Below are 20,087 nucleotides of genomic sequence, written 5' to 3'. Positions count from 1 at the left end.
CAGCGTGTGCCCTGCAGGCCTGCAGGTTCGCCTTGCGCATGTGCGGCCCCAACCTGGAGTGTGAGGAGCTGGCAGCTGTCTTCCAGAAGCACCTGCAGGAAGGCCGTGGCCTGCACTTTGGAGAGTTTCTCAACACCACCTGCAAGCACCTGGTGAGGGGCGGGGCTGGGTGGCGGGGCAGGGCCTGGCGGCAGGACAGGGCCAGCCTGACCGCCTTTCTGCAGATGCGCCACTTCCCCGACCTGCTGGGCCGCTTGCTGAGCACCAGTCTGTTCTACTTCAAGAGCAGCTGGGAGGACGTCCGTGCTGCTGCCCCCATGCTCACAGGTGAGGCTGCCCTGGGCAGCCTCCCCACACTAACTTGGCCCCTGACCTCAGTCCCACCCCTGGCCCCCAAGCCCCCCCACTGGCCCCTGACTGCGGCCCCACCCCCACAGGGTTCTTGGTGCTGCACGTGGAGGCTGAGCAGCGGCCACAGGTGGACCTGGAGCAGCTCCTCGCGGGTGAGCCCCAGTCCTGCCAACCCTGCCCCACACAGCCAGGAACCCAGAGGGCCCCCGCCCCCCCAGCATGCTGGGCTGCACTGACCCTGTGGGCACCAGGGGGGACTAAGTGATTTTCCTGGATTTCAAGGATTTTTTCCCTGTCACTGGTGACCTCATCGTCTCTAGTAATTCACGGAAACTTCTTAACTGTTCCAAAAGAGCTTAAAAAACACTAAAAAAGGAAAAACTATCTTTCCGTTGGCTCCTGAGCCCTCCCGGCAGAGGCCTGTCTTAGGAGGGCGGTGGGCGGGTGGCCCCACGCACAGGGTGGGGTGTCAGCCTCAGGGTCCTGGCCCCCAGGCTCCGCGCGCCCGGAAAGGGGGGCAGCCTCAGTCGCAGCTGTTAGCGGGGTGTGGGCGGGATCTTGGGCTCAGGCAGTTCTCCGAGGGCTGTGGTGGAGCCCCCAGCAGCGGCTCCTCGTCCCCCAGCGCTCCAGCTGCTGCTCAAGGACCCAGCCCCCGAGGTGCGTGCGAAGGCTGCGGAGACTCTGGGCCGCCTGGTGAAGTTCGCCTGAGCCTGCCCCAACACCCAGTACCAGCCTGGCCGGCCTAAGGGTCCAAGACAAGGCCCTAAGGAGTCCCCTGCCCACAGGCAGAGTGGGGAAGCCTTGGGCCCACACAGCAAGGGAGGGCTGGAACACAAGGGTGGTCAAGTCGCCGACCCCTGTCTTCCCAATAAAGCCATTTGTTGCTCAGCAGGTGACGTGGTGATGTGACCTGGCTTGTGGGCAGGCCAGCAGCCCCCTCCCCCGTTAGGAAGCTGACTCAAGGTTACCCAGCAAATTCCTGTATTGAGAGTCCAGGGCACACGTGCTGCCCACCCCCACCTGCCCCGCCCCAGAAGCAGGGCGTCTAAGTGAAGAGGCGGAGAGTGCCGTCAGCTCCAGAGGAGAAGACCCAAGGCTGGGTGGGATGGAAGGCCACGTCGAGCACCCCCAGGTCTCTGGTTAGGGCGTGCCCCTTGAGCACCTTCACGGGCACCAGCAGTGGGTTCTGCAGCAGGTCGCTGTGGGGGAGGGAGAGACTCAGGACCTCGCCGGAACCGTCCCAACCATCCCCAAGGGGCATGCGCGGGGAGGCGGGGGCGTTGACACTCACTTGTACACCATCCCGTGGCAGACGATGACACTGCCATCGTCGGAGCCAGACGCGAAGAGCGGATACCGGGGGTGGAAGGCCACGGCCCGGAGGGCCTTCTTGTGATGCCTGGGGTGGGGAGAACCAGGCTCAGTGAGGCAGGGGTCGGGGCAAGAAGTGACTGGTCACCCACCAGCATCTCACCTTAGCACTCTGTATGGCTTGGTGGAGAGGTCCATGTCAAACCACACAAGCTTGCTGTCATAGCTGCCGCAGATGACGTTGTCACCTGGGGGAAATCCGGTGGTGGGGACTTGGTGGCCCTCCAAGTGCCACCCCCCGACCAAGACACCCCCTTACCTGCTGGGTGCACCGCCAGGCTAGACACCCACTTGCAGTTGGGCATCAGCTTTTTGGTGAGCTCCTGGCGCAGCAGGTGGTAAAGGCGGACGCAGCGCTGGGAAGCCACGAGCAGGAAGGGCCGCGTGGGGTGGAAGGCTACGCGCTGCACCTGGCCATGGCTGCGGCGGAAGGGGCTCTGGCTGCGGCGCCGGCTCAGCTGGTGGATCAGCACCTGGGTGTGCCCCGGAGTGGCCAGCACCACGGCCAGGTAGTCCCCGCGCCCGTGCCAGGCCACCTGCGCTACTGGCTGCAGGGAGGTGAGGCTGGGTGAGATGCAGCCCCTCCCTGGGGCTCTGCCCTCAGCCCCGCACCCCGCCTACCTTCCCGTGGTGGATGCGCAGCCGCAGGCCGCCCTGGCGCTCCTCTTGGGAGGCTTCCAGCCAGTGTGCGGGCTGTGAGGTGGGCTCCAGGGGTGGGGTGAAGGCGCTCAGCAGCTGGTCCGTGCTGCCCACCACCAGCCGGTCCCCCAGGGCTGGGTTCAGCAGCAGCACCGTGTCCTCCCTACAGTCAGAGTCAGATGGAGGTCCTCAGGCATAGGTCTGTCCCCCCACCCAACCCTGGGCACCCTGGGCCTCACGCACACTGCCACGGCCACCAGGCAGATGGTGGGGTGAGGGTTCCAGGCGACACTCTTCACCACACCATCCACGGGCACAGTCCTCATGCAGCGGGCAGTGGCCACCTCCCAGAGTCGCACCGAGCCATCATCTGAACCTGGACACACAGACAGGCCCTCAGTACCTGGCCCTCCAGGCCAGCCCACCCACTCCCCCCAGGGAGCTGCCCCACCGTGCGCCCACCTGATGCCAGCCACTGGCCATCTGGGGAGACGCTGAGGCAGCGGACAAGGTCGTTGTGGCCCCTGTAGACCTGCAGAAAAAGGGCAAGGCAGTAAAGACCGGACCCTCGGAGGCCTTTGCTCCCCACCACCCACCCTGTCTGCTCACCAGGGCCTGGCACGTGGGGAAAGGCTGCAGGTCCCGTGGCCGGGGCAGCTTGGGGATGAGGTCTTCAGGGTCCACGTTCACCTGAGGAGAGGATGCAGGGTCAGCTGCACCCACCCCCACTCCCCGCCCCTGCCCGGGTGCCCCCGCGTACCCTCATCTTGCGCTGCCGTGGGCACAGGTAGAGGTCCAGGCAGCGTTCAAAGCGCTCCTGGATGAAGCGGCTGTAAGCAGGCACGGCCCGCAGGCTCGGGAACCGGCGAGGCAAGAAGCTGAGCTTCCTCTCCTCAGGGTCCTGCTGCTCCCAGGCCAGGCGCTGTGGAGGCAGGAGTGAGCCAGGAGCCGGGCCGGGCCAGGGGCCAGCCCAGACCCCGCCGTGCACCAGGCCCACCTCCTCCTCGCTGGGCAGGTACTCGGGAGGCGGGTTGTAGGACTCCGAGTGGCCGGGCAGGGCCAGCTTGGGAGCAGGCACGTGCATCTTATGGCGACCCAGCACCGCGTTGGGGTCCTCCTGGGCCCACAGGTCGTAGAAGTTGGGACTGTGGTCCCGAGGCCGGCGAGGCTGGATCCAGCCCATCTTGATGGCATGCACCATGCGGGAGACCTGCAGAGATGGCGGGTTGAGGGGGGCCGGGGCAGGGGTGGGGCGGGCAGGCGCGCCCCCAGAATGGCCCACCCACCTTCTCCTTCTCCACCAGGGAAGGTATGAAGCTGCGCTTGTCTGCAGGCCGGTTGGTCACTGGGTGGATCATGAGGTCCCCACTGAAGAAGTCCACAGCTGGCTGGGGGCAAGCAGAGGAGGGTGGGCCTGGGCCCTGCAGGTGCCCCCAACCCCAGGGCCAGCAGCTGCCGCCTACCTCATAGGGATCAAAGCTCACGTCCCCGAACTGGCCCCTCTGCAGCCGCTGCACCAGGGCCACCTGCTCATCCGTCAGCCGCACGCTGTGTCCCGTCATCCGGTCCCGCACCGTGCGCCTGGGGGACCCAGTCAGAGCCCAGGCCCTGGCCCCGCCCCGCAGGCCCGCCCCGCCCACCCGCAGGCTCCGCCCCACGCCCACCCACCAGTAGTCAGGGTCCTCCATCTTGTCCAGAAACTGGTCCAGCTCGTCTCGGGTGCGCAGGGGCTTATAAATGCGCCGGCCGTCCAGGTCGTAGCCCACATGGGGAAAGTCATCGTACCACTCCAAGGGCACATTGCCCACCGTGTTCCGGATGTCCTGGGGCAGGAGGCCCGCGAGTAAGCAGCAGATACCCACCGTGCCCACCCCTCCCTCCAAGCCCCTCAGAAAGACACAGGCCAGGAAAGGGAAAGGCAGAGCAAAGGGGCTGGCCTCCAGGCTGCAGGAGCAGCACCCAGGCACCCTGACTTGAGCTTCTCCCCAGGGTGTGACGTGGCAGGACGGCCAGCACTATCCGCCCCCCCACCCAGACCCTCAGAGGCGCCGGAGCTGTACCTTCACATTTTCCACTGAAGTGGTGCCAACCCCAGAGCCTCCCCTCTGGATTCCTTGGCCAGGGCTCTGGGCAGCCACAGGCAAGGGTGACCTCATCGCCCGTGGGCTCCCTCCCCTGGCTGGGGCCTTAGGCAAAACTGGGTAGCCATGGGCAGGGACTCAGGGAAGACCCCACCAGTCCACTCCAAGAAGAGACAAAGTCCACTGCCCTGAGCCCAGCACACTTTCAGGGACTCCCCCAGCCTCCCACCCCTGCCCCCACCCCACTCTCAGTGGGCAGAGCAGTCACATTCCTGGACACACATTCCTGGTCGAGGCCCCTGCCAGCCGCCACCCTCCCTCCACCCAGCGCAGAGACTGCTGCCCAGGCGGCCGCTTCCTGCAACAGTAGCCACAGGGGGAGGGGCCCAGATGAGACTGCACAGCCGGCAACCTGGGAACCCCGACAGGACAGGACCCTCTGGGCGTGGCCCCTCTGCACCTGCCCAGCCCCCAGCCTGCTGACCTGAGTCCTCCCCACTCGCCTTCCTCCGGATGTGCCCAGGTCCCTGCCCACTGCTAGGAATGCCCATCCTTCTCCTGTGCTCCCCAAGTCCACACAGCCATCCCTGGACTGGACAGACGTGGGGGGCCCAGAAAAGACCCATGGGGCATTTAGCAGGGGAACAGGGTGCGGGTGGGGGGTTCTCCAGGCAGGAGTGCAGGCAGGAGCCAGACCTGGAGGGTGGTGCCTGGAGGGGCAGGTGCAGGAAAGACAGGCTGTGCCGTCAGGTAAGCCCCACAACAACCTAAGGGGGCAGCTGAGGGGGCCAGGGCTGGACTCCAGCTGCTCAGAGTGCCTCTGTGCCCTCTTTTGGGCACAGAAGGCCCAAGTGTACATGAGAGGGAGAGACAGACAGGGTGTGGCCAGGCGCTGGGGCCAGGGCATCTGGGTTAAGGCGGTCATGCCAAGTGAGAAGGCCGGGGTCAGGGATCCTGCTTGATCCTCCCTCCTGCCCCCTGCTAAGAGGGAGAAGGCGGGGGCAGCAGCACCTCGCACCTCTCAGAGGGGCGCCCACTCTCCCCACCCCGCAAAGACAGCAGGATGCTCCAGGCCCCTTCACCACTTCGCGAGAAGGCAGAGGGACGGAGGGCCCCTGCTCCAAGCGGCCTCCAGGGGCTGGGAGGCGGGGAGGAGGGCGGGCCGGCGCGGGGGAGGGGCCGCCGCTGCTATAAAGGCCCGGCCCGCGGCCCCGCTCCAGCCTGGGACGCACACGTGCGCGCTGTGCCGCAGCCGCAGCCGCCACCGCGGGAGCCCCGAGACCCGCGTGCCCCTGGGCCGGGCGGCAGTGGCGGCGGCATGTGCGGCGCGCGACGGAGCTGACGGCGGCCGCCGGCCCCATGTCCTTCGCAATGCTGCGTTCGGCGCCGCCCGGCCGCTACCTGTACCCAGAAGTGAGCCCGCTGTCGGAGGACGAGGACCGAGGCAGCGAGAGCTCGGGTTCAGACGAGAAACCCTGCCGTGTGCACGCGGCGCGCTGTGGCCTCCAGGGTGCCCGGAGACGGGCTGGGGGCCGGCGGGCGGGGGGCAGTGGCCTGGGGCCCGGAGGGCGGCCCGGCCGCGAGCCCCGGCAGCGGCACACGGCGAACGCGCGGGAGCGGGACCGCACCAACAGCGTGAACACGGCTTTCACCGCGCTACGCACGCTCATCCCCACCGAGCCCGCTGACCGCAAGCTCTCCAAGATCGAGACCCTGCGCCTGGCCTCCAGCTATATCTCGCACCTGGGCAACGTGCTGCTGGTGGGCGAGGCCTGCGGAGACGGGCAGCCCTGCCACTCGGGGCCCGCCTTCTTCCACGCATCGCGTGCCGGCAGCCCCCCGCCTCCCCCACCCCCCGCCCGTGACGGCGAGAACGCCCAGCCCAAACAGATCTGCACCTTCTGCCTCAGCAACCAGAGAAAGTTGGTGAGTGTTGCCCGCGGGGTGTCCACGGAAAGGGAGGCTAGGAGGATGGAGTGTCCCCCACCTCCAAACCACCCCTGCAGCCCACACCTGCTGGGCAGAGAGGGTGGGGCCAGAAGCAGGCAGAACCCCCAGCAGCACCTGTGACACCCGCAGCCCCAGGTCCAGGGAGAGAGAAGACGAGGAGGGCCCAGCCTGAACCAGCGGGTCCCCAGGACAGGCTCCTGTGGGGACAGAGAGGAAAGAGACCCAGGCAGGACCTGCACCAACGAGGAAGAAGCTAGGGGACCAGGCCAGGGTTGATCAAGCAACTCTGGCCACCTACCCTGCCATCAAGGGAAGGGGACTTGAGGGCAGTGAGGAAATCCTGCTGGGGTCTGCTTGCTCTACCAGTGGCCTAAGGCTTACTGGGCACCTGCCTGCCTTCCCTGGACCCGGCTGCCCACTGATGCCAGTGTGGCTGTGGGATCCACTGGCAGGAGGCTGGCAGGAGACTCGGGGGCTGGGGGAGAGGGCCCCACTGCTGGAGACGCTGGCCGGCTCTGATTTACGGCGCCTGCTGCGCGTGGTGGCACCGGAAGAGCAGGGTGAGCAGGGAGAAAATACGGCGCGGCTCTCCCCAATCCCCATTTCCTCTCCAGACAGCACGCGTGAGCTCCTGGGGCCTGAACATCTGGGAGATTTAATTTTACAATTTCGGCTATGCAGCAGCGCACTCTCCTCCCCAAACTGCTTGGGGAAGCCGGGGTGAGCGTGGAAGAGGGGTGCTTTCAGCGCACTCCGTGGGGAAGTCCGGAGGCACAGGCTGGCGCTGGCCTCTGCTTGGGCCCTGACACTGCCCTCCCCTCCGCAGAGCAAGGACCGGGACAGAAAGACGGCGATCCGGAGTTAGAGGCGACGCCGGGCCATCCGCGGAGAGCCCCAGACCTGACTCAGGCACAGGCCTCGCTGAGGGCACCCCCAGGCCCACCCGGCCCCAGCTGCGAGTGGGGCTGATGGACAGACAGGCGGTGGGACGCGCGGCCGCCGCAGCACTTGCCCAGCCCCACTGGAACTTTCCGTGCTGGCTCGCTACATGGCTCTCCTCTGGCCACTATGTGCTAGCATTCTGTGTCTTTGATATGATAATATAAAGTCTGGAAATTTTGTATAATTAAAAACAAAACAGTATCTTCCAAACGCAGATGCACGCTGTTCTCTGGAGCAGCCCAGAACCAGCCCTGAGCAGAGCTGAGCCCACACTCCTGCCCTCAGGGCTGTGGTTGTTCGTGTCCCGGCCACCCTGGGCCAAGGCGCCTGGTTCCTGGGGAAAGCCCCCACTTTCCAGGGCTCAGGGTCAGCCCCCGCTGCCAGGGAACTGCGGTACGGGGTCTGGAGACCAGCGAGGGGAGAGGGCGAAGAAAGACGACAGCCCCCGCACACTTGGCAAGGGACAAAGCAGGACAGGCTGAAGCCAGGGAGCACTCCCGCCCCACCCCAACTCCAAGGGCCACCAGGGGTCCGGGCGCCCTGCAGGCAAGGGCAGTGGTGCAGCGTGCAACGTGCTGGTCTCCTGGGCCTTGGCACCTCAGCCCCTGCCCGCAGAGCCCCAGGAAGTGGGGAGTGGGGCACTGTCTGGCAGAAGGAGCTCCCAGTCTGTGCAGGCCTGAGGGTGTGGACCAGGTGGCAGGTGCCCACCCTGGGCCGCCCTGGCCCCAGAAGTCCTGCTCACGGCGGAGGACCCCGGCCGCCCGCCCCTGCACCCACCCAGCTAACCCGAAGGCCCCACCTGCCCATGAGGAGGGCAGTTCAGGCCTCTTGGAGCTGCGCACAGCTGGCTGACCATTAAAATCTTGCAGGTGACAATTACGGCTTAGTGGTGTAAGCTCACAAGCACAGCAGAGAAGCAAGCTGGGGGCAGCGCCTTGCGGCACCCCCCAACGCTGGCCAGCAGCCTGACTTCCGGCAGCCAGGCTGAGAGTGCCAGGGGCCGACCCGGGGCCCCAGGAGAGGCCAGGTGCCGAGGCCCACGTGGGCACCCCAAAAGGGCAGGCCCAGAGCTGCCCCCTCCTCTTAACAGACGGGCTCCAGGGAACCAAGAAGCAGGAAGCAGTGGTGTAATTTTGGAGGAAATTCTCAAAGCCAGAGCCATTAAGGGTTGGGGTGGGGGTGGGGGGGCTGTGTCCAATCTGATAGAAATATAACAGGATAAAAAGTCACAACGGCAGGTTCCACTCAGAGAGAAACCCAACCCCAAATTTCCTCTCCTTAATCCTGCAGGAGCCTACAGCTGGCCAGCAGGAGGGGGAGAGGGCACGCTCGGTCACTGCAGAAGCCCCCCGCCCCCGCCTGCCTAGAGAGCCAGGACTCTCAGGCAGAACGTGGGGGTCCCGCTAAGGGCCGAGAAAGGTACCTCTTCTTCTCCTGGGCACTGAAGACACTTGGAGAACCGACCTGGGAAGGGCGCCGAGGGCCTCCAAGCTTGCCGCCCCTGCTCCACTGGGCACCAGCAGTCCTGTGGGGACAGTCTGGGGCCTACCTGTGCTCAACCACCCACCTGGCCCACGCATACCTGGGCCAGGTGAGAGCCCAGACCCCCTCACAGATCCTCCAAAGACGACAAACAGGTAGTCAGGCATAGTCAGACAGGTGCCCACCTCACAGCTGGTCAGATAGGGGAGGGGTGGGAAGCATGCCCCGCACAAAGGTGGGGGTGGGCACGGGGGACTCCCCATGGAGCACAAGGACAGGCAGGGTGAGGCTGGAGGGTGTCTCGGGGGTGCCAAGTCAGTAGGAGAGGACAGGCCGCTGGGACGGTCCCCGGGGGGAGCAGGTCCTGGCACAGGACTTGCAGCCAGTCCCTCAGCTGCCGGGCCTGGGACTCGACAACGGCTGCAGCTTGGCCGGCCTCAGGCCTGGGCAGTGGGCCCGGTCGCTCCCTGAGCTGCACCGGTAGCAGCAGAGGCCGAGGGCCTGGCCCGCCAGCCAGCGGGAGAGGAGGGGCGGGGGCGGGGAGGAGCACGCCGTCACCCTCCACCGCTCCAGAAATTCAAACCAGACTGGGGGTGGTGGGCCGGCCGAGCCCCAGCGGGCGCGAGTCCACTCGGCCATCCACTCCAGCAGCCAGGCCCCCCGTGCGCCAGAGCCCCACTCCCTGCCCAGGACCCAGCGCCCCACGCGTGCCCCGGGCAGCAGCGTGAAAAGAGGGCACGGCCCGCACCCTGGGCCAGCAGCCACTCCTGAGGCCAAGCAGGCCTGGAAACGCTCCGATGGCCGTCAGGGCCAGGCTGTCAGCTCCCTGTCCCCAGCTCGGCGAACGAGCTGCTGGCGGTACCACGTGACCCGTCACCAGGCCGCCCGCCCTGGGCTGGCCCGCCCCCACCCTGCACAGCACCTGCGGCTGCCAGGAAGCACATGTGACCCCACGGGGGCCGCGCCCGCCGACCCCTCCAGGGCCCAGACGCCCCGGCCCGCACTCTCCAGGGAGCGGGGAGGGGGACACGGACGCATCCGTGCAGCGCCCCGCCCCCAGCAGCTCCGGACACCCGTGGCCACCGCTGATGTGTCGGCTGGGATTTTTCCGCTCTCGAAGAGCCCCCTCCCCCTCCCCTTCCCCCTCCCCAAAGTGGCTGCAGCTGTCAGGACCGCAGATTGGAACTGCAGGTACGGCGCTGGCCCGCTGCCCGCCTCCCTCCCGTGTCTGTCTGAGGGAGAGGAAGCCGGCCCACCTCTGGAATCCTTCACTCTCTCCTCGTTCGCCTCTCCCACCTGTCCCCGGGGAGTGCGGGGTCAGCCGCCCTCACTCTGGCGCGCTCTTCCCCTTGCCCCGCTCCGATTACAATGCCGGCAGTGTTCCCTCTGCTCCCCCCCTTACCGCGAAGCGCCCTCTGTGGTGGGGGGTGGCCCAGCCGCATGCCCCAGGCCACCTGCTGCAGCTGGACCTCCACAAGGTGCCCACAAGAGGAGCCCTGGGTGACAGCCCCGAGGCAGAAGGCCAGGTCCCTCTGACCTCCTCTGGTCCCAAAGGCCAAAGCCAGCAGAGGGGCCGCGCAGGGCTTGGCTGAGTGGAGCCCACCCGCTGTACCGTGGGGGTGGGGGCGCCGGGAACGCGGACTTGGAGCCCCCTTCCCAAACCTCCCCTGTCAGACTGCCCCTGCTGCGCATGATCCTCACCGACATGCTCCCAGCCAGGCCCACTGCTGAAGCTCTGGACACTCGTGGGCCCCAGGACCCTCTAACCCACTCCTTGGCCCCTCTCAGTGCCTCAGGGCTGCTGAACGGCCAAGAAGCAAGTCTGCCCCCACCAAGGGTCGCAGGGGTCGGGGGAGGCCCCCTGCTCCCGGGTCCTCAGATACCCAAAACCCCCCCACCTCCTCCATCGTCCAGGGAGCGTGGGCGTCCCCACTTGCAGCAGCGGCAGCTCCCAGAAACGCCTCAGATCGCTGGAAATGGGCATGGCCCCCCCAGAGTGCCAAACGCCCATAGTAAGCCCCATGATACTGCGGCCACCTCCAAGATCCCACTGCGGGGACTCGCCCAGAGCCTCCAGTGCCAGCCCTGCCTGGGCCCCGCTCCGCAGCCAGGCCGTCAACCACCTTTCAGACAGGACTTGCCCTCCATACACCTGGCTGCCAGCCCCCAGCTCCTGGGGCCACGCCTCCAGTCTGAGGGCAACCCCACCCCCTTCTGTCCCTGCAGGGACCCCCAGCTTGGGCTCCTGCTACCCAGAAAACTGGCTCCCGGTGGGCACATGGCAGGCAAGGCCTCTATCACCAGCGTACCCAGGCCAGAGAAGGGTGCGCTCTGAAGGCGCCCCACCCTCACCTGCCCTGCCCCGGCCCCCAGGGTAACCCTGTCTCCTGACCGGGACCACTGGACCCGGGTGGCTGGTCCTGGAGGGAGGGGGGCACCCCGCACACGGATCACAGCGGGCCTGGCTCAGAGGTGGCACTTGGCAAAGGGACCCGGGGCACCCCGAGGTCACAGCCACCACACCCACCCCGCAAGGCCACCTGCGAGGCCCCAGGCCCCAGGCCCCTCTCAGGCGAGGTGGTGGGGATACTGCAGGGGCAGCCAGAGCCCAGTCGCGGGGGTGGGGGCGGCCAGGGAGGCCGGCAGCCCATGAGGCCCAGCAGAGCCGAGAGGCACGCTCTGCACAACAGCTCGAAACCCGAGCCGCCACCGCGCCGCCAGCAGCGAGCGCGCCGAGCACCGCGCCGGGGCGGGCCCAGCGAGGCTGCTGCCGCTCGGTAGCGGGAGGCCGTCAGCGGCGCCTGCGGGAGAGTGGAGGGGCCTCCCGCCGCCCGTGCTCTCGGCCTGCCACCCCCAGCCTCAGTTTCTCTGTCTTTTCCCAGGCTGGAGCCTTCTCCCAGGCTGGAGCCGGACGCCTGCGAGGGCCCCCGCCCCCGCCCCCCGCGGCCGGATGAGATCACGTCTGTGGGGGAGGGGCGCGGGCGGATGGGGGAAGGGCTCCCCCACTCGCGGCCGCAGAGACCCTCGCCAGGCTGGCGACTCGGCCAGAGGCCGCAAGCCAGGCGCTGCCCAGGGTGAGAACCGGGAGGATGGCACTGTCCAGGCCGAGCTAGGACACAGGACACGGGTGTCCCACTGAGAAGGGGAACCCTCACTCACCGACCAGTGCCCAGGGCACGGGACCCCAAAGCTGGGCCCAGCAAAGGCCAGCAGTCAGAGCACCTAGAAGCCCCAGGGTCCCCCAGCCCAGGCCTTAAGTTCAGACAAGGCCTGGGGAAAAGGAGGCCAGACACTGCCAACCCTCAGGTCCTCCCCCAGGAACACACCTTGTCCGGACGCCCTTGCCCACTGCTGGAGGCCGGCCAGGGCCGGAGTGGGGTCCTGGCACCATGGACTACCTCCAAGGATGCTGCAGAGAAGGAGCTGCCCGACACCCCACGACCAATGTTCTGGGGCTACGGGCCCTCACAGGTGCCAACCAGAGCCCAGGGTGGGGTCCCTGCGCCCCTCCTGTGCTCTCGCCACCCCAGCCTCCCAAGCCTCTTCCTGAAGCCCACCCTGCAGAGACACCGTGACGGGGTGGGGGGCATTTCTCAGGGAGAGCCTCAGCCAGGCCGGCCTACCCCAAGAGCCAAGCCCTGCCGCCCCCTGGGCCGCGGCCGGCTGCACTGGCAGAAGCCGGCTCCTGCTGTCACTCAGGCCCACATATGGGATAGTCATCGCGGGAGGAAGCGGCCCCCCCAGCCCCCGCGGCGGCTCCAGAATGGGGCAGGCCAGGAGGAGCACCTCCCCGCGGGCGGGCCGAAGCCCCTCCCCCGGCCTCTGCACTCCATTTACAATCATCATCGATTTCTCAAAATACCGAATATAAAAAAGTAGCCGACAGGATGTGGCTGCCGACAGCCAGAGCCCCTGGGAGGGGGAGACAGGCCGGGAGCTGTGCTGCACGGCCCCCCTTCGCGGAGTGCGCCCGCTGCTCCGGCCAGGAAACCAATTTATTTTGTTTTGTCTCTGTTCTCTGAACGCACAGAGACTGGATCGGGCGGGCGGCCAAGGCTCCTGCAGCCGCTGCCAAAAGAGCGGAGGATGGGGGTAGAAGCCGTGCAGGGGAGGGGGCGCGTGTCTCCCGGCTGGGGACAGCCCCTGACAGGCAGCAGGAAGAGCTGCTAGGGGTGGGGACCATGGTCTCTGCAGGTCCCCCAGCCCAAGGAGGCTCACATCCAGGGGGCTGATGCCAGGGCAGTGGGCAGAGGGGCCTCAGGCCCCACCCCCCAGGGGGCAGGGACACACCAGTGAGGGGGTGGGCAGGGGAGCACCCATCACCTCCAGCAGGGAGCCCCTGAGCGTCAGACCCCCCAAGAGCCCATGGGCAGCCCTGGGCAGCCGAGTCGCAGCCACCTCTGGCCAGATGGGGGACCCCAGCCTGTCAGCAGGCTTTCCCCATGAGACGTAAACCGGGAGGACCAGATTCACCCAGGACCGTGGCAGCCAGGCCTCTGGGACACCGGGGAGGAGGGGGCAGAGCACGGGGCACCTGCCTCCTGTCCCTGGGGTCCAGCGCGGACGCTGGCTGGGCCTGCCCCCGACCCGGGCAACAGCGCAGGGTGGCTGCTGGGGGAGGCCTGTCCACGCCCACCCAGAGTGGAAGCACAGCCCCCACAGAAGATGCGGTGCCTCCTGCCTGCCAGAGGCACCCCCACAGCCCAGGGCCAGGACATGGGCACGGGGTGGCCGTGCCGCGCCCAGCTGCCCTGCCCGCGATGACACACATACTCCTGCAGTCATGTGTCCCCGACCCTGAAACTGCTCTTCCAGACAAGCTTGGGGCCATGCCAGGACGCCCACTCAGGCCCTGTGGTGGCCACACAGCCCACCCTGCAAGGGGGCAGCTGTGGCCCAGCCTACCTCCTCATCAGAGCTGTCCTCCACATACTCGTTCTCGCCCTGCACGTTTGCCACCTCAGTCCGCGAGCAGGGGGTCCTGGCCTGGGAAGGGAAGAGACAGGGGTAGGTTACTTCAGGACCTGGGGCAGAGGTCCTGCACCGCAATCTCTAAGCAGCTCTGACCTGGTCCCACTGCTAGGAAACGAGTGTGGATACCCCCAATCTAAGTGGGTCTCTTGGAGAGTGGGGTTCCACCCAGGGTGAGCCTCTGTCAAGGGCCATCACAATATCCAAGCTCAGAGGGAAGACCCAGGGAGGGGCTGACACCAGGTGAGCCACCCCCACACCCCTTAAGGAAAAAAACAGCTGCAGGGCTCCTGGCTCAAAGGCCCAGCTGAGCCCAAAGCCAGCCCGGGGTCAGAGGACAAAGCAGGGGTGGCCTCTTGGCAGCAACAGATAAAGGCCGGGGTCACCCCCAACTGGGCCAGTCCATCCAGGGGAGGCCAGGCTCTCGATGTCAGCCACCAGCACAGGGGCCACCCCGGCTCATCATAGGGCCAGACCCTCAGCCTGAGGAGGGCACATTCAGCCCAGCTGGCCGAGGGCCCAGAGAGGCACCCACACCCTCGGAGAGCTGGGAGGACTGGCCCCGGGCTGACACCGCCCACCAGGCCAGTGAGTGGGTGCCACTGGGCATTGACACCCCAACCTGGAAAACAGATCCTCCCCTGGCGGGGTGGGAATCTGGTGTACCGGAACTGGGACTGATGGGGAAAACAGCCCGTATCTCCCCCCCCCCGGGGGGGCAGTAAAGCATCAGGAGCAGGAGCCCCACTCCCCTGCCCGGGCAGGAGCCAGAATCCGCCTAGCAGCTCTTCCTCCCGCCCGCCAGCTTCTCCCTCCGTGTGAGGAGGCTGGGACAGTAAGTTTTTTTCCAGGCCAGGAAAAGGCGAGATTCGGTTTCCACGTCTCTCCCACCCTTGCTCCCCAGGCTGTGCGCTGCGGGAGCCCTGCCCGCTGAAAGTGGGTCAGCCCTACCAGGCGAGCGGCCCTCAGGGAGGGGGCACAGGGGCCAGCCCGGCCCAAGCTCCCCACCCACCCTGCCCGGAGCATCCAGCGGACACACCTGCCCAGGGCCCAGGCTGGGAAGACCCTGCGTGGAGCTGCTGTGAGTCTCCGAGACCCTGAGGCCAGCCCGCGGCCACCAGGACCCGCGTGGGCCACCCTGCTCTGGCCCCCGGCCGCTCAGGCCCCGGGGGCCCTGCACCACCTGCACCACAGGCCGTGGTCCCGGGCCCTGGCAGGAACCACAGGCATGGCAGCCCCAGTGCCATCCAGAGCCAGACACGGGCAGGGGCTCAGCCGGGGGGACACCCAGCAGTGGGGCTCCCGGCTCCTGCCAGAGCTGCCGGCGAGGGCCTGCTCAGGGCACGGGACAGCCGCTCTCCAGAGGGGCCGGCAGTGCCGCTGGCCGCCGCCAGGGGGCAGCCGCGACGCGAGGCCCAGCGGTGCGGGGACCAGGCCGACTGTGCACCTGCAGCCCTCCACAACCTGGAGACAGGGGGGCGGCCAGAGTCCTCTTCCTCCTCTTCCTCAAACAGTCCAGCCCCGGCCCCCACATCCTCAGACGCAGACACCAGATGGTGGGGTCTGCCCAGAGCCACTCGGCACAAGAGCCACCCACACCTACCCCCAGACGGGCTCAAGGCCACGTGTGGGTGCCCTGATGGGCCCACGTGGATGGCTGGGGGCCCGCGGCCGAGACCAGAGGGAAGTGAGGTTCTGAAGGCAAGTGTTTGAGCCAAGGGGGCCAGGTGACCACGACAGGCCTCTCCCGGGAGGGGCTGCAGCCTTGCACGGCTGAGGCAGTTTTTAACTTCGGCTACAAAGGTTTGAGTTTTTTCCTGAGAAAAGGCAGCGTCTGTGTGCTCCCACCCTGATCTCGGAGGCCAGCCCCAGGGGAGCAGCCCACAGCGGGGGTCTTAGGCGGGCTACTCTGCTGCCTAAGGGCACCCCTCTTGCTGCCCTCCGCACCAGGTTTTCACCAGGACTGCTGTGAAGAGCTGCCCTGCTGCATGTGAGAGGCCCACGCAGGTTACCTCACCTGGACCCCTAAATGGGACGTGTTAAGGCTCTGAGGGCAGAGCTACCAGAGCTCTGGGGAACACAGAAGCTGACATGCTTCTGAGCAACTGAGGGGTGCTGTGGGACCCCTCAAACCCACTCATGTCAACCCAGACTGACACTACCACTCTCCGCCTGAACTCTCATCACCAGAAACAACAGAGTCCATTGCTGGGCCAGGCAGGGCACAGCTCCCCCATGGGGGACCCCACCCCAAAGTGCCCTGCCTCAGGTGGCCTCACTAAGCAACCTGTGAGACATGGCCTACTCCCTCCCCAGGCACCAGACCCACCTAGCACCCTGCCCCCTGCTTCTAGAAGAGCGCCTCCTGCCCAGGGGTTTGCAGTAAGCTCCTAAACTCCAGGCACAGACAGTTTGGGCAGAACTCAATGTAAGTTACCTAGGAAATGGTAATTCCTTACCATTCCTTGCCCAAGGTAATGGGCACCCTTTGTGAGTCTTTCGGAGAAGGCAATGGCATCCCACTCCAGTACTCTTGCGTGGAGAATCCCATGGATGGAGGAGCCTGGTAGGCTGCAGACCATGGGGTCGCTAAGAATCGGATACGACTCCACTTTCACTTTTCACTTTCATGCATTGGAGAAGGGAATGGCAACCCACTCCAGTGTTCTTGCCTGGAGAATCCCAGGGACGGGGGAGCCTGGTGGGCTGCCGTCTATGGGGTCGCACAGAGTCGGACACGACTGAAGTGACTTAGCAGCAGCAGTGAGTCTTTTGTTACATTCTTGAAGGTGGCAAGCAGACTGAACTAATGATAGAAATGGGAACTTTTGCATGAAAGAGTATGAAAACAAAATAGGAGAAAACCCACACAAGTGTTATTGAAAGGACCAGACCAAACACAAGAAATAGGAAAAAAGAGATCTAAACAAGCATGACAGGGAAAGAACGGCAAAAAGCACCTGATACGCTCCATGACAAGAGCCAAACATCTCTCCTGACAGAGAAGCTGCCCAAAGTGCCCCCGAGCGCTGCTGGGAGCGCTGCTGGGGGTGTGGGGCAAGGCCAGGTACGCGGGAGAGCCAGGCCCAAGGTGGAGACAGGAGGGTGGGGCCAGGTGCAGGAGGGGAGCGGGGCCAGCGGAGGTGAGGTGTGGGGAGAGGCAGGCCGGTGGAGGATGCGCCAGAGATGAGGGTGAGGCCGGAGAGGCTTCCTGCTTCGAACGGCCTGTGGCCCGCACACCTGGAACCCACAGAATCAGGGGACAGGGCTCCCCTGAAGAGTGACCCTTCCATCATGGAACTCTTAGCGGAAGAGAGAGAACAGGCTCCCTCCTGTGTCAGCCACTGGCCACCTTTGTCCCCAGGTAAGCGTCTGGACCAGGCACTTCCCACTCCAGGCAGAGGCCTGGAGAAGCACACTCCCAGCTGGGGCCCCTCGCCAGCCTGCACCCAGGTCTTTGACATCTCCCCAGCATGGCCCTGAACACCGCAGGGGCTGCCCCCAATCCTTAGCAAGGGACAGCAAAAGCCTCGAGACAAGCTGCAGCGATGCGTCCTGCCAAGGGTTGCGGAGAGTGCAGTGAGTGGAGCTGGTGAAACGCCACCCAGGAGCCCCACTAAGGCAGGGCCGCTCAGGCAGCCCTGCTAAGAACTGGCGGAGAGGGCGGGGGGTGGTGGGCAAGTCACCTAAGTCCACACATCGTCTAAACCACACCAGGGCCATGGCTGTGGCCAGCATCACAGGAGCTCGAGGCTGCCATTCCAGAGCTGGGCCGCTCGGTGGAGGGGCTGGTGGCCACTGGAGCGTCACCGCCACATGGATCCTGAAGCTGTGGGGTGGGGATGCTCCCTGCCGAGGCTGCACTAGGACCCACACGGCAGGGCCTCGTGACACACGGCAGCCACAGGCTGTGACAGGGGAACGTGGTCAGCAGACCCTCGAGAGGGCCCTGAGCCAGAGAACAGCCCTTGTGGTGGGAAAGTTTCATAGGCGAGCAGTGCTGCATTGGCTTCAGGATACGAGGAGCAGGCTAACACGGAGCACGACAGGGCTGTCACAGAGGCAAGACTGTCCAGCCATGAACTGCGGTCATCAGGAGAGTGAAGGGAGTGGACAGGAACACCTCCTCTCCCAAATGGTGCCGCTTGAAGATGTCACTCTTTGTCAAGGAGGCGGAGGAAGGGCCCCACCTTAGGTCGCTGCACAGAAATCCCACCTCGGGCTTCGCCCCAAGGAAGCCAGCTGACAGCTAAGTCTAGCAGGCAGTCTGAGACCCAGGAGAAGTAATGTCAGGGTTCCTGGGTTACCGTGAACAGAGCACAGGGCTCCTCGGCTCCAAGTGGCATTCTGCCCCGCCCTTGCTGTGCCCAAGGGAGGAGGAAGGAGGCCCTGGGGTCCACGGAACGGGAGAGATCAGTGCCGGGGGCCCTCAGAGAGCCTGATGCCCGGCAGGCGCTATCTTGGCCATGGTCATCTGGGGTGCAGGGAGCCCTCGGGAGACTCCTGGCTCACCCACCTGCTGCCCAGGGCTCCTGTCCATCCTGCCGCGCTGCTCGCTGGTCCCTGCCCCCTCCTCCTCTGAGGCAGCGGCATCCTCAGTGCTGTCACTGCCGGAATCTTCCAGGCCTGAGAACACACTCTCCTCGCTGTCGCTGTCGCTAAGGCCAGGATCACTTCCAAGCCTGCAGCTGGGAGCCGGAGCGCCGAGGAGAGAGGGCTGCAAGAGGCATGGCACTGATGACCCCAAGCCCACTCACCAGGCACCAAGCGCTGACCCACAGCCTGTGTGGCCAGCCTCCTCAGCCACGGTCCTCAGGCCACAAGCCTCCAGCTCCACCAAAACCATCCACCCAACCCAGGCCTCCCTCACCACCCACCTCCACCGCCAGCAGGCCTCCTGCCCTTGGAGGAGACATTCAGTTAGAGTCTCACAAGAGGACTTTCCAAGGAGCTCAATTCCCATCACATCACCCGCACCAGCCCTCCACCCTCCACGCCCAAAAGCCACATCTGGCATTCACATCTCCAGAGCTACCAGGGCACTGGAGTGGGGTCTGGGACAGGCAGAGGACCACAACCTGAGGCGCTTTTCCAGCCAGAAGAGGACTCTATCCAACCAGATTGGGACGGACAATTTATCAGTAAATTGTAAAGACTGGTTGAAGAGACATAAAAACGATGCAAACTTTACTTAAAAGCAAGTGTTCTGGTTCACCACCCCATGGGATAGGACTAGAGCTTCCTCTGAGCAGAGGTCTGCTGACCAGACACCACCCAATCCCTAAGTTCACAAGACCCATGCACTTAGAGAGGGGAAACAAGAACTTACAGACTTTCAGCAAGCACTTACTTGAATGGAGAACCCTAGATTTCTGCTTTTTAATAGCTACTAATTCTCTCAGCTAACAGGAAAGCCTGCACTCACCAATTAGCAGCATTTAACTGAACTTCCACAGAAATAACTCTGATACACACTACTTCAACGCTTAGTAAGCTACACGATTACAACAGCAAATAAAAATGGCACAAATGGCTTGGGCACAAACACATATGGCTGCTGAGCCTGGTGCCCAGAATGCTTGCTAGCAGGAGAGCAGCAGGATTGGTCAGGGTAAAGGGGCTGCCTGACAACACAGCAACGTGGAGTGCTCCCTTAGGCTGGACAAGCTTTGGAGGGCTGATGACACCCCAAACCCAGCTGGGGTTCCGCTGCATGTCTGAATGGAATGGCTTTGAGTGCAGTTAAAAAAAGGATGCGGCCAATACAGCAGGCACGGCCTTCCTATTCTCGTGCCCTTTTACAACGTATCCGACGTATCAGTAACGTACTAACAGGCTCAAACCTCTTTAATGCAGGAACCACAATTCAAAGGGCTAGGGAGGCCACGCGCACGATGCCAGCCACTCTTGCTAGTTCGCTCCGGCCCACACTTCTCCAACCACACTACGCGAGCCCCCTGCCCAGGACGCCCCCACGAGGCCACCGCCAGCAGAGAGCTGGCAAACCGCCTCCTCGCACTCCTGGGCCCTGCTCCCCGGCGCTGGCCGCCCCGGAGCCGCCATGTGCGGCCCAGCCGCGCCACCCCGTCCCGCTCGAGCAGTCCGTGGTCACCTCCTCCAGCTCCGGCTCAGGCTCCGGCGGCCGCTTCCCGGGCTGCGCCACTGTCGCCGCCGCCACCGCGCCACTCCGCGCGAAAGCCATGCTCCCTGACCGCCTGGACGCGCGCCGCCACTTCCGGCAGCTAACAAACCGCGTGGGCCCGGGGGCGGGGCCCGAGGGGTCAGAGGGCGAGAGGCGGG

The 20,087-nt window shown here is 65.5% G+C and overlaps 3 protein-coding genes across 12 annotated transcripts in view; 2 read left to right on the top strand and 1 right to left on the bottom strand.

Moving 5' to 3' along the window:
- MROH1 (maestro heat like repeat family member 1) overlaps positions 1 to 1,242 on the top strand; it is a 50,382-nt gene extending 49,140 nt beyond the window's left edge. For 5 of the 9 annotated variants that reach the window (XM_040261542.1, XM_040261539.1, XM_040261540.1 and 2 more), the window contains 4 exons: positions 18 to 152; positions 225 to 327; positions 438 to 503; positions 974 to 1,241. In XM_040261542.1, coding sequence (XP_040117476.1) covers positions 18 to 152; positions 225 to 327; positions 438 to 503; positions 974 to 1,059 — 390 coding nt within the window. In that variant the 3' untranslated portion in view covers positions 1,060 to 1,241. Of the gene's footprint in view, positions 1 to 17; positions 153 to 224; positions 328 to 437; positions 504 to 973 lie in introns of all 9 variants that reach the window. The other 4 variants (XM_040261544.1, XM_040261543.1, XM_040261536.1 and 1 more) reach the window with 2 other exon arrangements.
- A 73-nt stretch (positions 1,243 to 1,315) lies between these two features.
- Positions 1,316 to 20,042, bottom strand: BOP1 (BOP1 ribosomal biogenesis factor). 2 transcript variants are annotated; one of them, XM_040261545.1, is made up of 16 exons: positions 19,900 to 20,042; positions 18,304 to 18,504; positions 13,722 to 13,802; positions 4,030 to 4,184; positions 3,825 to 3,942; positions 3,648 to 3,749; positions 3,359 to 3,571; positions 3,122 to 3,283; positions 2,971 to 3,051; positions 2,824 to 2,893; positions 2,605 to 2,737; positions 2,344 to 2,524; positions 1,982 to 2,270; positions 1,826 to 1,910; positions 1,643 to 1,750; positions 1,316 to 1,550 (listed from the first exon to the last, which is right to left on the bottom strand). In XM_040261545.1, the coding sequence occupies exons 1-16, from the start codon at positions 19,987 to 19,989 to the stop codon at positions 1,397 to 1,399; spliced, it is 2,223 nt and encodes a 740-aa protein (XP_040117479.1). In that variant the 5' UTR covers positions 19,990 to 20,042; the 3' UTR covers positions 1,316 to 1,396. The 2 variants fall into 2 exon arrangements, with proteins under 2 accessions (XP_040117479.1, XP_040117480.1); XM_040261546.1 differs by lacking the exons at positions 13,722 to 13,802; positions 18,304 to 18,504; positions 19,900 to 20,042 and adding an exon at positions 4,422 to 5,507.
- Positions 5,667 to 8,734, top strand: SCX (scleraxis bHLH transcription factor). Its single transcript, XM_040261558.1, has 2 exons — positions 5,667 to 6,368; positions 7,219 to 8,734. The coding sequence occupies exons 1-2, from the start codon at positions 5,802 to 5,804 to the stop codon at positions 7,255 to 7,257; spliced, it is 606 nt and encodes a 201-aa protein (XP_040117492.1). The 5' UTR covers positions 5,667 to 5,801; the 3' UTR covers positions 7,258 to 8,734.
- Positions 20,043 to 20,087: the final 45 nt, after the last annotated feature.

Source organism: Oryx dammah, unplaced genomic scaffold (genome assembly GCF_014754425.2).
Source record: "Oryx dammah isolate SB20612 unplaced genomic scaffold, SCBI_Odam_1.1 HiC_scaffold_19, whole genome shotgun sequence".
Classification (NCBI taxonomy): domain Eukaryota; kingdom Metazoa; phylum Chordata; class Mammalia; order Artiodactyla; family Bovidae; genus Oryx; species Oryx dammah.
This window is presented reverse-complemented; position numbering and strand designations above follow the sequence as displayed.